Consider the following 16,216-nt stretch of genomic DNA (forward strand, 5'->3'; position numbering starts at 1 on the left):
TCCTATAGGAAAATATATACAAATCTGCTTAGTTTTGAAGAAACATTAAACGTTGATTCATCTACCTGTATTCTTCTACCATGGTATATTCACAAATCAGAGATGGAAACCTGTTTTCTATGTAGGTAAATTTAATAAAACGTTTATTTGTTTAAAGTACGTTTACATACAAAATCTCTACTCAGGTTAAGTCTGATAATTGACCAATCACAATAAACTTAATGTATGTTTTCATTAGTTCAATTTATTGTGATTAGTCAAGTATGGAGATTTTGTATATAAACATACTTTTAGATCAATCATGAGCTCTATTGAAATTGGTGGTAATCAATTCAAACTCAGATATAGCTCCCATATATATCTTCATCCGATTTATCGTGCTACGTTTATCTAATTGGATAGACTTTTGAATCATTAGTCCAGGTTCCGAATGGAATGATGTCTGCCAATTTTGAACCTAACAGATTCAGATATGGATATAATTTCCACACATGGTAGAAGAATATACATAGGTAGACGCGTCGACACAGCAGCTTGGACAATGAACTGTCAAACCATTTTTGGTATTGAAAATATTGAATGAAAAATTATTTAAATTTTTTAAAAAATTTTGAAAAACGCTAATTATAATGGCCTCCTAATGACGTAGTATAAGAAAGCATATAAAAATCTACTTATATTTGAAAAAACGTTTAAATTTTTTTGACATATCAATGCTCCCAATCGTTGATGCATCTACCTGTATTCTTCTGTCATGGTTCCCACATATATGAGTCATCCAATTTTATATTTGACCTTTCCTAATTGGTTGAAACTAATGTTGCGCGACTCTTGGGCAGGCGGTACTCACCGGTAACAATTCCAAAAAAAGGTTGTGGCCTATTGATTTGTAACCACGGAAGAAGAATATAGATAGCTGCTGGGACAAGAACTGTCAAACCAAATTTTGGAATTAAAAATGTTGAATGAGAAATTATTTAAATTTGTAAACATTGTTTAAAAACGTGTATTATAATAACCTCCGAATGACGTCGTATATTTGAAAATATATAAAAATCCACTTATATTTGAAAAATACATTTGAATTTTTTTTGACATATTAATGCTCTCAAGCAGTCATGCATCTACCATGTTTGTAACCTTTGAAAATATGTCTAAATACCATGATTCGGTATTACTACGAAAAGTTTTATATAAAAGACGCGTACATACCAAAAAATTGTCCATTTCAAAACATTTTTTGCCAGGAAGACTTTTATTCGCTAAACTCAATTGGAAACTTCGGGGCACAATGTAGACATGTATAAGGCAATTGCAAACCATACCACTAAAAATGTTCCAAAAAGCTTCAAGATGCCTAACACAACACGGGGACCAGTATTAACAGCATTTCTTTAAATAAATGCTATCAATATAAACTTACACAATTTAGTCTGAAATGTGTGGGGAGTACCTAATCTCTGAAAATCTCTTTATATAGGATTGTGATGAAGTTATGTATAAACTAGACTAGAGTAGAAATTGATGTTTGTCCACATTTATTTATAATCCAACAGTCAACCATTCAACGCATCACACAAATTTTTTGCAGATAGACTAATAACATTTAAATAATTCACCATGAAAGGTATATCTTTTATTACCGATTTATTTAGGAATATTGCATATATATTGTTGTTCTTGTTTTTTCTTCTTTTGTATCAAATAAACGCATTTATAACATGGAATGGAACAAAAATGAAGCATTTTATACACAATGCTAAAGGAAGAGAGTAAAAAAGAAAAACAAAAGATATTTAATATTTATAATGGTTATTTAGAAAATAAATGAAAAACCCTTTACTCCAGCGAAAGATATTATATATAACTAAGAACATATTGTTTCTGGTTTGTTTCAACTACATACATACACATATTAACATAAATATGAGGCTAAACGTTAGGCAAAATAAAAATTGATCTTCCTTTTTGATGGTTTCTCTGATATAGCAAAAATCATATTGGATGGCTTTTGCAAAGCAATATTTTTGAGAAGCATGGATATGACTGTTATAAGAACGGGTGTTTTTTCTTATTTCAGTATTTATAACGATACATAGCCACACCGGCGACACCAATCAATATGGAGCCCATCAGATAGCCCAATAGTTTCAGCTGTAAATTAAAGAAATTCATTTTGTATAAGGATTTAAGTTATTTATATGTGTTAAGTATACCTTCGAGCTTTCAACTGTTTGTTGCTTTTGTGGTTGCTTGTTTTTCTGTTCCAATTTATTTGCCTGACCCAACATTTTCTGATACATTTTCTTTTCATTGTGTTCTTCACGTCTTGCCTTAATGATTAGTTTGGCCAAATCCTACAATGAAGAACGGAGGGAAAGAGATATATTAAATTGCAAAATAAAAAAAATAACATATTGATCAAAATACATAAAAATTTTGAAATTTTAATCTTGATTAGAATTAATTCAATCGCAGCGACGGAACTATTTGGTACCACTTTAAGTCATGTGTATTTTCATTGAAGGGATCAACATTTTTGGGCATTAAACAAAAAAAATTGAAAGTTATCCATCAAATATTTTAAAGATTTAAAAAATATATACTACAACAGGAGAAACATAAATTGGTCTTCTATTCATATAAGAACTTAAAAAGATATGTTACATGGACGTCCTTAAAGGGCCTTCTGATTGTAGGCAATCTTAAGGTTTTGCCTTATTAAAGAAGGACTGCAAAATCGATATCTATCTATCTATATAAGTTTTAAGAATGCCTTGCCCTCATTGAAGACCTTAAAAAGTTGTTCCATCTATAAGAGCCCAAGAGGCTCTTGTATATATACTCCCAGTTATAATTTAGAGTTTTTTAAGTTTATTAAAAATGAAGTTCAAATAGTCTTCTAATAAAAATCAAATAGTCTTCTAATTACTGATATTAAAATAAGCTTTTAAAGACCATTAAAAGTCTAAAGGTGCACATACATAAAATGCTTTTTTACTGACATAGGTCTTCGGCTAGTTCTACGTAAAAGACCGAAGAAGTTTTAGGTTGGCAGAGCTCAATTTCGGCTCATAATTTATACTTGTTCGCCTTACGTCCCCTTGTTCTTTATGGAAAATGCGGCCGATGACTTAAAAAACATGTATGTATCCGCACCTTTAATTCTTTAAGACTTTAAATAGTCGTCTCGCTATACAAGTTCTTTGGGTAGACCTTAGCCAAAAATGTCAATTTTTGACAAAAATTGTTACCTGTTGTACGGTTCTGTTTTCGGGTTCCAATGTAGCTGCCTTCTGTAGTAATGATATGGCTCCTTTTGTATCACCTTTGCCCTCTAAAATCTAAAAGTTAAAAAAAAAATTAATAAAAACAAATTTCGCCTAAGGATTTCCACCGACTTACTCTTCCTTTTCGGTACAAAGCCTTTGAATTATTTGGCTGACAGCGTAGAACATGTTCAACTGATTGTAAAGCCGCATCAAAAGCAGATATCTTGATTTGTGCCATAGCCAAATTATTATAGACTATCAAACGATCATCCAATAGAGATTGCAATTCATTGTTGCTCAGCTAGAAAAATGGATTGAGTGATTAACAATTTCTTGAATCAGTTTTCTAATTAACATACTTCAATGTCCTCCTTGTCGAATTCATTGTCAGGATCACCATCTCTGTTGTCCAAATATTCTAGGGCACGTCTATATAATTGTATGGCAGTATTGTATTCACTGCGATTATACCAGAAATTGGCACGCTCCTTTTTACGTGTTCTAGAAAAGTAAAAACCAATTATGAAAATTGTATCGAACCCAAGTAGAGGAGCACATTTCAATTCGACATCTCCTAATGTGAAATACTGTAAGTAGCAGTTCTTAATAGCAAAGTATCCTAAGAGCATGAAAATTAAGATATCATAGCTCTCATTGATTCATAAGGAAACTCCACATGTTCAAAATGATCCTAATTTAAAAACACTGAAGCGTTGTCAAGTACTGCTACTACTTCTTAGTAAATAAGTAACTAGAATTCCACACGTTAAAATCTTTATAAAACGGCTTTTGTGAGAAGGCGAGGTTCAATGAGATCTTCCTATTCCTCACCCTTCTTATACTTAAAATCAGAATTTTTTCATTAAAGATCTAACGTGGGGCTTCACATATTAGTTATTTGTTACCCATATTGCTTGCGAATTTCATAGGCTTTCAAATCCGAGTAGTCTTCATATTTTGTATCTAATAAATGCACTTCATAGGTAAGCTACAAATAAAAAATTATAAATGAAGTAAAATAAAAAGTATAAAAATGTATAACACTACCTTAGAATCTGGGGGAATGTTCAGTTCAGGGTCAGCATCATTTTTCAAACCCAATGAACCGTAGGCAAAACGTGGATCGACCTTTACTTCAGCAACTTCACCCACATTCATCAGAGGTACGACCATATCCAAGCCTTGGATAACCTATATATAAATGTAATATTATAACAATTACCTTCATTTAAAATATGTAAACATTTTTGCTATTTACCTCAAAGTCACCAACATGCACTTGAAAGTTTTCCTGCTTCTCCACCACTCTGCCATCGTCCAATTTGCCAGTAAAGTTCAAAGTAACTTTGTCACCCCTTTGTGGTCGTTTGTTAACTTTGGACTTTTTCAAAACTCGTTTCACCAGCTGACCATTGCCCAAAACATCACAAACATCTTCCCCCTCGGCATCGTCATCTGTCTTTGTCTCTGCATCAGCTGCTACCTCGCTATCGTTACCAGCAGCAACTTTGGCAGCCTGTCTTTCTTTGTCTAACAATGCCTCCGAGGCAGCTTTCATATCGGCCTTGTCGGCTTCATTTAAATTGGAAAGATCTTCGAAAGAGCTATTGCTGGATTTCTCTGCGTCCATTTTGATGACAAAGCGTTTTTTTATCGTTTCTTGAATGATAAAAACAAAAATAAATTTCAACTCGAATGGAAACGGGGAAAAGGTCAAACAATGAACTCGAAATGAGGCAACACACCGCACACTTACATATACAAGAACAGAAATACAAAAAGGAGATGTTAGAATCTCTATTGCTAGGGTTTTGCATAAAATTATGGACAGAAAAGAGAGAGTTTTAACTTCCAAAAGATCCTTCCCCGAAATGCAAATATTTTTCTTCCAGAAATAAAGGAACTAGAGCTGTGTCGTTCCGGAACAAAATGGCAGTTCAAACTAACTATTCAGTGAAAGGAACTATCGGAATAATATCCAGATCTTTCGGTCGTCTAGTTCCGCTGGTCCATTTAGTTCGGGCAAATAACTTACATTTGATGAACCCATGGTAAAATAAATTCAAGCTAGGACTGTAATACCATACGATTTAATTTGTTTTTATTTTTTGCTTATGTGTGTATTCTTTTCAATAATAAAAAAATTGTTTAGAAAATATTCAAATTCGGTTCTTTTCAAAATGCTTACTGGAACGTATACATCGACAAAATCTGCAGTTTTTGTGGCGAAATAAACCTTTAGAAATATATAGAACATGATTTTGAAAAGAAATGTTGACCATTCATTCAGTTTTCGCGGTTTTAAATTATTTATTCAAAATCAAGGCCCATTTATTATGTCATGTAAAGGGTGAATTATCTTATTATTGTTTTACTCCTTCGAACTGTCAAAATTTTTCTGAAGCAAATAATCCATGGTAGAAGAATATACATAGGTAGACGCGTCGACACAGGTGCTGGGACAATGAACTGTCAAACCAATTTTGGAATTGAAAATGTTGAATGAAAAATTATTTAAATTTGTAAAAATTGTTGAAAAACGCGAATTATAATAGCCTCCGTATGACGTAGTATAGGAAAACATATAAAACTCCACTTATATTTGAAAAAACATTTAAATTTTTCAACATCAACGCTTGGGAGCATTGATGCATCTACCTGTATCATGGTAGAAGAATATAGGTAGACGCGTCGACACAGCTGCTGGGACAATGAACTGTCAAACCAATTTTGGAATTGAAAATGTTGAATGAAAAATTATTTAAATTTGTAAAAATTTTTGAAAAACGCGAAATATAGTAGCCTCCGAATGACGTAGTATAAGAAAACATATAAAAATCTACTTATATTTGAAAAAAACATTTAATTTTTTTGACATATCAATGCTCCCATGCGTTGATGCATCTACCTGTATTCTTCTGCCATGACCTGTATTCTTCTGCCATGGAATAATCGAACATGGTAGAAGAATACAGGTAGTCGCATCGACACAGCTGCTGGGACAATGAACTGTCAACCCGATTTTGATATTGAGAATCGTGAATGAAAAACTATTGAAAATTTTGAAAAATTGTTGGAAAATACATATCAGTACAACCTCCGATTTGCGTCGTATAAGAAAACATATAAAAATCGACTTATTTTTGACAAAGCACTTAAAAATGTTGACATATCAATGCTCCCACGCGTTGATGCATCTACATATATTCTTCTACCATGATATCGCCTTTGGGTTTTTTTCTCAAGGACTCAAGAGAGAAATGTTGAAAGTTCTTTCACTGAGAGTTTGAAAATTCTTTGCTGGAAATATATTTTCTTGCAATAATTTGCAACACTTTTTTTCTCATTCCCGTGATGTATGTTTGGGTAAGCAAATTTAATATATCTTTATTATAAAAAACCTAATTGTTTTGTTTTCAGGTCATTTTTAATTTGCGGTGCTTCATTTCTTTTTATAGCTGACAAATCAACAAATCAAACTGCTTGACAACTCCTGCAGGAAAAATAAACAGACAGTATAATGACAGCTTGTCATTTTTTCGGTGAATTCCAAATATAAACAAATGCATTTTAACAGAATTGATAGAATCGGACGGCCTATTTAATCGGCCTTGTTCAAAATGAGCGCAACAAGTTGTTTGGTTTTTTTATTGTTTTGATAGTAATTCTGACATTACAAGCCAAGCAGGTAGACCTCCATACTTACATTTTTTCAAAGTTAGCCTACCTTGTCTTCATTGTACCATGGGTTCATCCAATCAAAAAATCAAACAATGTGTTGATTTGATTTTAAATAAATAATTGAAAACCTCGAAAATTGAATGAACGGCCAACATTTATTTTCAGACTCATGTTGTATATATCTCTAAAGGCTTATTTCGCTACAAAAACTATAGATTTGGTAGATGCATACGTTGCATGTTGAAAACACACGAATTTGTATATTTACTGAACATTTTTTATTATTGAAAAGAATACACACATAAATACAAATAAAGTTGACATTAGGCCAAGAAAATAAAAAAATTAAAATCGTATGGCAACATAGTCCTACCCATGGTACAATAAAAAGGTAAGGTAGAGCTAACAGCTGATTACAGTTTTTTTCTAAGTGTGCCCGACTTCTGCCAATTTTGTGTATGTATTTATTGTTTTGAAAAATGAAGAAAAAAATATTTTCACAACCAATGATTGGAACACATGAATTGCGGCTCGCGCATTAAAGCTATTAGTCAGTATAGCCATGAAATGAAAGATTGAACAGTTTGGATCATAATTTTTTAGAGAAAATCCAAGCTTTTCAATAAATTTTTGCGCTATTTAACTCATTTTAAAAATAATGAGGGAAAATATGAAAAAATGATAACAACAACAATTTTGAAAGAGTCTGACAGAAAGCGGACATAGCCTTAAGGTGGGAATACATAAAGGGCTTATCTGGCTGGCTTAAGCTGGGAATATATAAAGCGCTTATTTGGCTGGCTTAAGTCATCGGCTGGCTTCTTCGGAAATGAACAAAGGAGCCTAGGGCCAAAATCGAACTAGGTCAACCTAAAACTCCTTTGTTCATTTACGAAGAAGCCAGCCGATGACTTAAGCCAGCCAAATATGCGCTTTATGTATTTCCAGCCTTAAGTCATCGGCTGGCTTCTTCGGAAATGAACAAAGGAGCTTAGGGCCAAAATCGAACTAAGTCAACCTAAAACTCCTTTGTTCATCTACGAAGAAGCCGGCCGATGACTTAATCCACCCAAATATGCTCTTTATGTATTTCCAGCCTTATAGTACGTTTATATATATGAGGGTTAACCCGCTGGATTTGGATTTAAATTGTCATATCCATTACTTTTACTTCAAATAAATCCTCTCAAAGTAGGTTAACCCTACAAAAAGTTCTAACGTAAACATGGCATTAGGGCTGTACTTCTGTAGTTTTACCAAGCTATTCTACCTCCTTATTGTACCATGGGGTCTACGATCCTCCTCAGTTGATTTCATGGTAGAAGAATATATAGCTGCTGGGACAATGAACTGTCAAACCAATTTTGGAATTGAAAATGTTGCATGAAAAATAATTTAAAATTTTAAAAATGTTTGAAAAACGCGAATCCCATTGACCTCCAAATGGCGTCGTATAAGAAAAGATGTAAAAATCAATTAAAAAAAAAAACAATAATATTTTTTGACATGTCAATGTTTCCGAGCGTTAGTGCATCTTACTGTATTCTTCTACCAGGGTTGATTTAAGTTGAGAACACATACAACAAGTCATGCAATCATATATCTACATTTTTTTAATAATTCATTTGACAACATTTCATTGTCAAAATGATAATTTACAAATCCATCGTATATTCACAAATCAGAAATGGGAACCTGTTTTCTACACGTTGAAATTTGACAAAGTAAGTTACAGAAAATACAGGATGGATATGCTTATTTGAAATTACTTAACCTTCTTCATTCTACCATGGGTACAATAAAAGGTAAGGTAGAGCTACCACTTGATTACAGTTTGTCCATATTCTTCCAATTTTGTATATGTACATTTCGGCAATAGAATATGTCAAATAAATAATTTTGAAAAAAATGAAACATATGAATGATGATATGAAGCATATTGGTGCATGACTTTACCGTATTAATTCTATCACCGTATTGTGGTACTTTTTTATTATCTAACGAATCAACTGTAAAGGAACTGCAGGACAAGTAAAAAGCAGTACACACACATAATAAGTCCTATGGATGCCTAGTTCCATTTCCTTTAAATATGCATGGTAAAAGTAAGGTAAAGTCATTTTAAATAAGTATTCCCATCTCAGCATTCTCTGTAATTTACCTTGTCAAATTTCCCTGCAAAAAAAACTAGGTTTCCATCTCTAATTTGTGTATTTAAAAGTGAATTTATAGATGAATAAATAAAAAAATATATAAATGTATTTATAAAAAGACAAACTAATTTTACTTCCGCATTCTACAATTTATTTAAATGCTATGAAAAATAACGCATTTCTCATTTGACAATTACTTACCGAAATCGCATGCAACTCTGCACAATTCTTCTGTGTAAACACGGCCATTATTGTAGTCTACTACAATAAATTGCTAGAATGGTGCTGGAATTTTTAGCATGCATAATGGCGACGATTTCTTTTTGACAGTTGACTCTACTTTTGGCGCACGTGTTTTCTCACGCACCGTCCTCAAAAAATCAATTAAAATGTAATAAAATCTGTGAAATATTCATGAAAAATGTGCAATTTTGTAATAATTTCATTGTTGTGTTGTAGATGAATGCCGAAAAATTGAAGAAATTGCAAGCGCAAGTGCGTATCGGTGGTAAGGGTACTCCTCGTCGCAAGAAGAAGATTGTTCACTCCACCCCCGCTACAGATGACAAGAAATTGCAATCTTCGTTGAAGAAATTATCGGTCAACACCATCCCCGGCATTGAGGAAGTCAACATCATCAAGAACGATGGTACCGTCATCCATTTCAACAATCCCAAGGCACAGGCTTCATTGCCCACCAACACCTTTGCCATTACCGGTCATGGTGAAAACAAATCGATTTCGGAAATGTTGCCAGGTATTTTAACACAATTGGGTCCCCAAGATATTACACAGTTGAAAAAGATCGCCAGCGAATTGGCTAACAAGAGTGGTGCTGCTGCGGGAGCTGCCGCCGCCGGTGCTGCTGCGGCAGCCAATGCTGGTGATGATGATGTGCCCGATTTGGTAGAAAACTTTGAAGAAGTCGCCATTGGTGGTGCTGCTGCTGCCAAGCCTGCTGAAACTTCAGAAGCTGCCAAAAAGCCCGAAGAAGTACCAGTAGCTTAAGAACAACAAAAACAAAAAAACACATGATAACAAAAATAACCGGCGCAGAGGTTACCTTTTGTACTAGAAGGGTAGTTTAAAGGGATGATAAACAATACCATTATTTTTACTATAATTATTAAAGAAACACACATTTTTTTATTAACTTTCATCATCCGTTTACTTGGAAATCATACAAGAAGGAAGCATACACAATTATTAGTGTTGGAAGTTGTATAAAAAAAGAGAAGACAAATATTGGCAAAAGGGGGGTTTTCAATCCAGTGGAGGAGAAGGAGGATAATTGTCTTACACTACTCTGCTGAGGCGAAAACAAAACAAACACAAAAATCATCAGTTTTTGGGCAACGTAGTAAGCAAGTTTTACTATTATTTTATTTTAAACTTAACTATATATGCTTATAAATAGTAAGAAATATTTGTTAAAACAAACAAGTGTAGTACACAACAATAATATGATACAAAATTGTTTACTATTAAAATACGGACATCTTTTGAAAAGTATGTCTTGGAAAAACCACAACCCAAATATGTTTAACCCACTCGTCAGAAATTATCATATAACATCACCATGATACACTGGGTATCACCCCCCCAAAAACAACCATACATGCATCCATCCATCCTTGAATTAAAATACGAAAATGCAATTCACTGCTTCTCGGGAAATTTCATTTCAAGAAGATACTGGTTCTTCACTTGCATGATTTTCAGTAGAAAGATTCCACATTTTATACTACAATATGTTGATATATAGACAAAACTATAAACAATACTATGGCACTCCATTTAAAAACATTGCCAGTTTGAGGAGACGGTTTCCGTTTTTTATTAAATTACATTATTTGTTTTTAGAAATTATGTATAAGTGGTGTATAATCTTAACACATTCAGTAGAAACATGAAACTATGCTTATGTAATGTAAAACCCTTGAGAAACATTGAATACTTTTGACCATAGTCCACCATTATCACCACTAGTAATTTCTCGATTGAAACCTATCCAAATGTTCCTCATGACAAAACTTCTAACTTTGCCTACTTCTAACTTGTTTTGGTCCTTTTTGAATCGCTTTCTTCTTCTGCCCTGAATCCAAAAGTTGTTCTTTTTAATCAAAAACCATATTCTTGAAAAACAAGCTCTAAATTTATTTTGAAAATCTTTAACCAAAACTGTTGAAACAACGTAATGTTCTAAGTTTTTTTTTTTTTTTAATTTAAAACTATAAATTTAGCAAACATTACAAAATAATATAAAAGAAAGTAAAACAAAAATAAAGATAAACCTTTGAAACAAAAAAAAAAAAAAAAAAAAACAAACCTCAAGTGATTAGACTAATTAAGGTGGTATTATATTTTCTTATTTAGTTGTTTGTAACCAAAGTTCATAGGAGAAATGCTACGATATCTAACCACAAAATACTGCTTGGCACATTTTTCTCATGACAAGCACATGGAAGCAGTTTTTTCTTTAAATTTTTGGAAAATCTATATTTAGCCCGTCGTTAGGCAGCAGTATTGAATATTGAACACACAACAAACCAACCCCCTCCCCCACCTAGTTGCGAGTCCACATTTTATCAATGCCGGTTGGGGGCATTGATTGATACAATTCTCACGAGTGAATGCGTTTTTTATGTGAGGTTACTGTCCAAAAAATGAATCTAACCTTGAACCCATGCACATTGGTTTTCAAGTCAGAAGACCCCCACAAGTAAATCATAAGTTCGAGTTGAATAGAATTTTCAAAATGACTCATCCACAACCATAGAGTATCCCTCACCATTCGGTGTTTATAATCATATCAAAACAACATTCGAGTGGTAGATATGTATATTTTTGCTGCTGATTTGATAAGGGATTCACAGGTCGACTTTCGTTTAATGAATATTTGCGCAAACATCCCAGTAGAGAAAAAACAATTTATCTCTCTTTCAAAGGGGTGTTGATTCTAAGTGTCATCCATATGGTGCTAATGCAGAGTGTGCAAGAGTCTAAAAGCTTTATCTTCTTTACAAATATTTACCAGAAAAGTGATCGATTTTCAAAGTACACAAACCAAAATAGGTTCTCTGAAATTTATTCTATATTATGTCTAGGATTATTGGTAGTGAAAACAGGCGATACCGGTCCAACATTGGTTATGTCTCTCCATCACAATATCCAACAGCATTTAAGTTTCTTATAAGGAAACAATGTTGACATAACAAATAAATTATTTCTTGTAAAAACCCTAAACGCATAAAAACGTTTTGTTTATTTGGGGTTAAAAACTGAAATAAATATAACTCCAAAAATATTCAGTATTAGTACAGGTTTAGTCATACATTTTAATGCACTTTTTAACCAATATTGTGTATACTTTAAGTTCTTCAGATGGTGGAGAGCAAAAAGAGTTTGTTCAATGAGGGATATTATATTTCGTAACAGGAATAGAATAAAGTTCTCATTTGCACTCCATTCCTTAAATTTCGACACCGCTATGATGTTCCGCAGCGTTGCTGCTAACCGGAATTGGCATACTGAAAAACATTCCAAATATAAGTAGTTTATACCTAATTTCCGATCATTAGATTCTTCAATGTGAACGATCCCCGTTGATATGAAACCAGTATGTTCCAGACAGCAATGTCCACAAATTTTGGTCAATCCCACGGCAGCGGGTTCTACGATACCGGATTGACCCGAAACAACAAGATTCCAGTTTCGGCCAGCGGCTGCCAACCCAGTATGTACATGTTTGTGTTTGTTTATTTTTCTGCATTGGGAGCAGCATATCCCGGAATGCCTGCTCCGGATTTTATTGGTCCGTGCCGGGATTGAGGAAAACCCCGGACCTTGGTTCTGCTCGGTTTGTCAGAACGTCATCCACCACAGATCTGTCTCGGTGCGATGTAATGGATGCAGAGAGTGGGTGCACTTCAAGAACTGTTCCGGATTAAGGCGTTTGCGAGACTACAGCGAAAGGGATTATGTTGCGACTTGCTGCAGTAACGTAGTCCCCAGCGAGTCCTCTTCTTCGTCGTCCTCGTCAGAGACGTCGTCGGAGTATGGCACTCCACCGCAGTCTCCAGAACAGCAACCAACACCGCAGCACCTAACGCCACATGTTGCTGTTCCAACTCCGGATTGTGCATCTTTCTTGCAATTCAATTGCAACGGACTTCGAGGCAAAATAGATGAGATAGTGGAATTTATGAGTCGGAGGAATATTAAGATCGCAGCGGTGCAGGAAACCAAGCTGAATGAAAATTGCAGCCTACAACGTTGTTATGGTTACAACGTACTAAGGAAGGATCGCACCAGAAGTGGAGGTGGGGGATTAGCGTTCCTGTTACACCATTCTGTTCAGTACAGACCTATCTCGCTTGAGCTAGTCTCTAGTGACTCATACATGGAATGTATGGGGGTAGCAGTCAAGTGTGGAACTGCCGAGGTAGAGGTGCTTAATGTGTATATCCCGCCGATTAATAGCTGTGAACCGCGTTATTTGCCTGATATTAGCCCATTATTGGTAGGCAATAACCGCCTGGTACTAGGGGATTTTAATGCCCACCATGAGTTGTGGCATTCCGTCCTAGGTAATGACCAGAGGGGATCAGCGCTGGCAGAGCAGATTGACTGCTCCACATTCTGCACGGTTAACGAGGATGCCCCCACCCGAATAAGAGGAGAGTGTCACAGTTCGCCAGATTTAACCATAGTGTCACCCGGTCTGATAAATGACGTGACTTGGCAACCCGTCATTTCTCTTGGCTCAGACCATCTCCCGATAATCGTCTCCATAAGCAGGTCGCCCGATTTCATAACCTCTGAACGCCGCACTTTCCTTAACCATGGGAAAGCTCACTGGCCAGAGTTCAGAGAATTCACCAACCGCCGCTTCAGAGAACTGCCCAACCCTTCTGATGTTCGGGTAGCAGAAAGGATTTTCCGAAACATCATCAGAGCTGAGCGTATCAGATCTCTTCCCGCCGAGGAGGAACCACCACAGTTTACGATGGGTGATGTTGCAAATGTCATCCGTAACGCTAAGTCATCCAAAGCGTTGGGCCCGGACGGAATCTCAATGGTAATGTTGAAGCAGCTGGATACGCCGGGAGTCGAGTACTTAACGAAAGTTCTCAATTTGTCGCTAGCCACCCACATAGTGCCCGAAACCTGGAAAATGGGCCGGGTGGTCCCGCTACTGAAGCCAGGCAAGGATGCCAGTAAAGGCGAATCGTACAGGCCGATTTCGCTTTTGTCGCCAGTAGCAAAGACTCTTGAGGCTTTACTCCTCCCCAGCATTAGAGGAAGCTATGCAGTTGCCAACCACCAGCATGGATTCCGTCCACAACATAGTACCACAACAGCATTACACGCCATTTCCACACATATTAGTAGAGGACTAAACCAGAACAGGCCGTGTGACAGAACAGTGTTGGTAGCCCTTGACCTATCAAAGGCATTTGATACGGTCAATCATGCCACACTGTTTGAGGACGTACAGAGAACTACCCTCCGGCCAAGTTTAAAACGTTGGATAATTAACTATATGTGTGGACGCCAGTCGTACGTGGAATTCCGGAACAAGAAGTCCAAAGCCCGTAGAGTGAAACAGGGAGTTCCCCAAGGCGGGGTGATATCTCCGGAACTGTTTAACCTCTACCTTTCCGGAATTCCTCGCCCTCCAGACGGCATTGAGATCGTTACGTATGCGGATGATTGTACGATCATGGCGTCGGGTCCAGTGGTCGATGACATATGCGAAAGGTTGAACCCCTATCTCGCGGAGCTTGCCGCATACTTCCACGCGAGGAATATGAAAATATCCGCCACGAAATCAACGGCCACACTCTTTACCACATGGTCTGCGGAGATGAGAACACAGCTGAATGTTCAGGTCGAGGGGAATTTAATACCGACCACGAACTACCCCAAGATTCTTGGGGTAACGTTCGACAGCATGTTCAAGTCGTCCGCGCAAGCCACAGCTATCTGCGATAAGATGAAAAGTAGGAACAAGGTCCTCAAGGCGCTAGCCGGCAGCTCTTGGGGTGCGGACAAAGAAACCTTGTTGACCTCTTATAACGCGATAGGTCGGTCTGTGGTCAACTATGCGGCTCCAGTGTGGTCTGCGAATACTAGTGCTACGCAGTGGAAGAATATCCAGACCTGCCAGAACGCTGCCCTGAGAACTGCGACAGGGTGCCTCCTCATGACACCAGTGGACCATCTACATGAGGAGGCGAAAGTCCTTCCCTTACGTCAGCATAATCATATGCTTTCGTTGCAGTACCTGCTTGGGTGTTACCGTGAGAGCCATCCCAACCATCATATGGTGGATAACTCTCCCCCACCCAGGCGTGTCAGGAAGGACATACATGATCTAGAGAGGGAGGTCCAGCGCTACAAGAGAGAGCCTCTAGATCAAGAAGCCTATCAGGCAGGTCTGAGTGGCATTCACACCGATGCAGTCGCGGATGCTATTAGCAGTTATAAAGTGAATGCCGTCCTCGGAGTCCACCCCCCATCCATTGCAGCCGAAGAACGTCAGCTGCCTAGACAAACCAGGGTAGTTTTGGCGCAATTACGTTCAGGATGGTGTAGTCGCCTCAATTCGTATTGGGCACGAATTGATGAAGATGTGCGTGACGCCTGCCCGGCGTGTGATACAGGCCCGCACAATACGCTACACCTTTTTAATTGCTCAGCCAAACCTACCCAACTCACTCCAGAGGATCTCTGGCTACAGCCCGTTAAAGTAGCCGAATTTCTAAACCTGGAGCTGGAACCAGATTAGCAGAACACAAACACACACATGTACTACTGCTACAACAACAACAACAAATTTTGGTTAAATTTATTCTTGAAACTAATTTAATTTATTCTTGAACGGGGCCACGGAAGCCATGCAAACTTCGATATCATTTACCTACATTTGTGCGTTCTGTGGTGGTTTTGGAAATTCAAAATAAAATATAACAAGTAAAAAAGCAGAATAGCTAACTTAGCGCCATCTATAATTCAGTATTGCCATACTACATCTTCGATTTGCAGAGCCCTACCCAGTGAGTCAAATAACCGTTTTTCTTCCAACACAAATGTCACCTCGACTCT

At 36.5% G+C, this 16,216-nt stretch overlaps 2 protein-coding genes across 2 annotated transcripts; one reads left to right on the forward strand and one right to left on the reverse strand.

Annotated features, from left to right (window-relative positions):
• Nucleotides 1-1,630: 1,630 nt before the first annotated feature.
• On the reverse strand, nucleotides 1,631-5,215 carry LOC101896907 (peptidyl-prolyl cis-trans isomerase FKBP8). Its single transcript, XM_005175988.4, has 9 exons — nucleotides 5,029-5,215; nucleotides 4,531-4,931; nucleotides 4,320-4,463; nucleotides 4,178-4,260; nucleotides 3,632-3,773; nucleotides 3,406-3,573; nucleotides 3,255-3,344; nucleotides 2,217-2,357; nucleotides 1,631-2,154 (listed from the first exon to the last, which is right to left on the reverse strand). The coding sequence occupies exons 2-9, from the start codon at nucleotides 4,900-4,902 to the stop codon at nucleotides 2,077-2,079; spliced, it is 1,218 nt and encodes a 405-aa protein (XP_005176045.1). The 5' UTR covers nucleotides 4,903-4,931; nucleotides 5,029-5,215; the 3' UTR covers nucleotides 1,631-2,076.
• Nucleotides 5,216-9,348: 4,133 nt separating this feature from the next.
• On the forward strand, nucleotides 9,349-10,637 carry LOC101897081 (transcription factor BTF3 homolog 4). The gene is made up of 2 exons (XM_005175989.4): nucleotides 9,349-9,497; nucleotides 9,566-10,637. The coding sequence occupies exon 2, from the start codon at nucleotides 9,566-9,568 to the stop codon at nucleotides 10,112-10,114; it is 549 nt and encodes a 182-aa protein (XP_005176046.1). The 5' UTR covers nucleotides 9,349-9,497; the 3' UTR covers nucleotides 10,115-10,637.
• The last annotated feature ends 5,579 nt before the right edge of the window (nucleotides 10,638-16,216 follow it).

The sequence above is a fragment of the Musca domestica genome, unplaced genomic scaffold (genome assembly GCF_030504385.1).
Source record: "Musca domestica strain aabys unplaced genomic scaffold, Musca_domestica.polishedcontigs.V.1.1 48, whole genome shotgun sequence".
Classification (NCBI taxonomy): domain Eukaryota; kingdom Metazoa; phylum Arthropoda; class Insecta; order Diptera; family Muscidae; genus Musca; species Musca domestica.

Excerpts from the sequence above, each read along its gene's own strand:
- LOC101896907 (XM_005175988.4), bottom strand. The coding sequence starts at position 4,902 with ATGGACGCAGAGAAATCCAGCAATAGCTCTTTCGAAGATCTTTCCAAT. Across the intron at positions 3,774-4,177 it reads GAAATTCGCAAGCAATATGG|AACACGTAAAAAGGAGCGTG; the intron begins GTAACAAATAAC and ends TTACTTTTCTAG. Across the intron at positions 3,574-3,631 it reads TCGACAAGGAGGACATTGAA|CTGAGCAACAATGAATTGCA; the intron begins GTATGTTAATTA and ends CCATTTTTCTAG.
- LOC101897081 (XM_005175989.4), top strand. The coding sequence starts at position 9,566 with ATGAATGCCGAAAAATTGAAGAAATTGCAAGCGCAAGTGCGTATCGGT.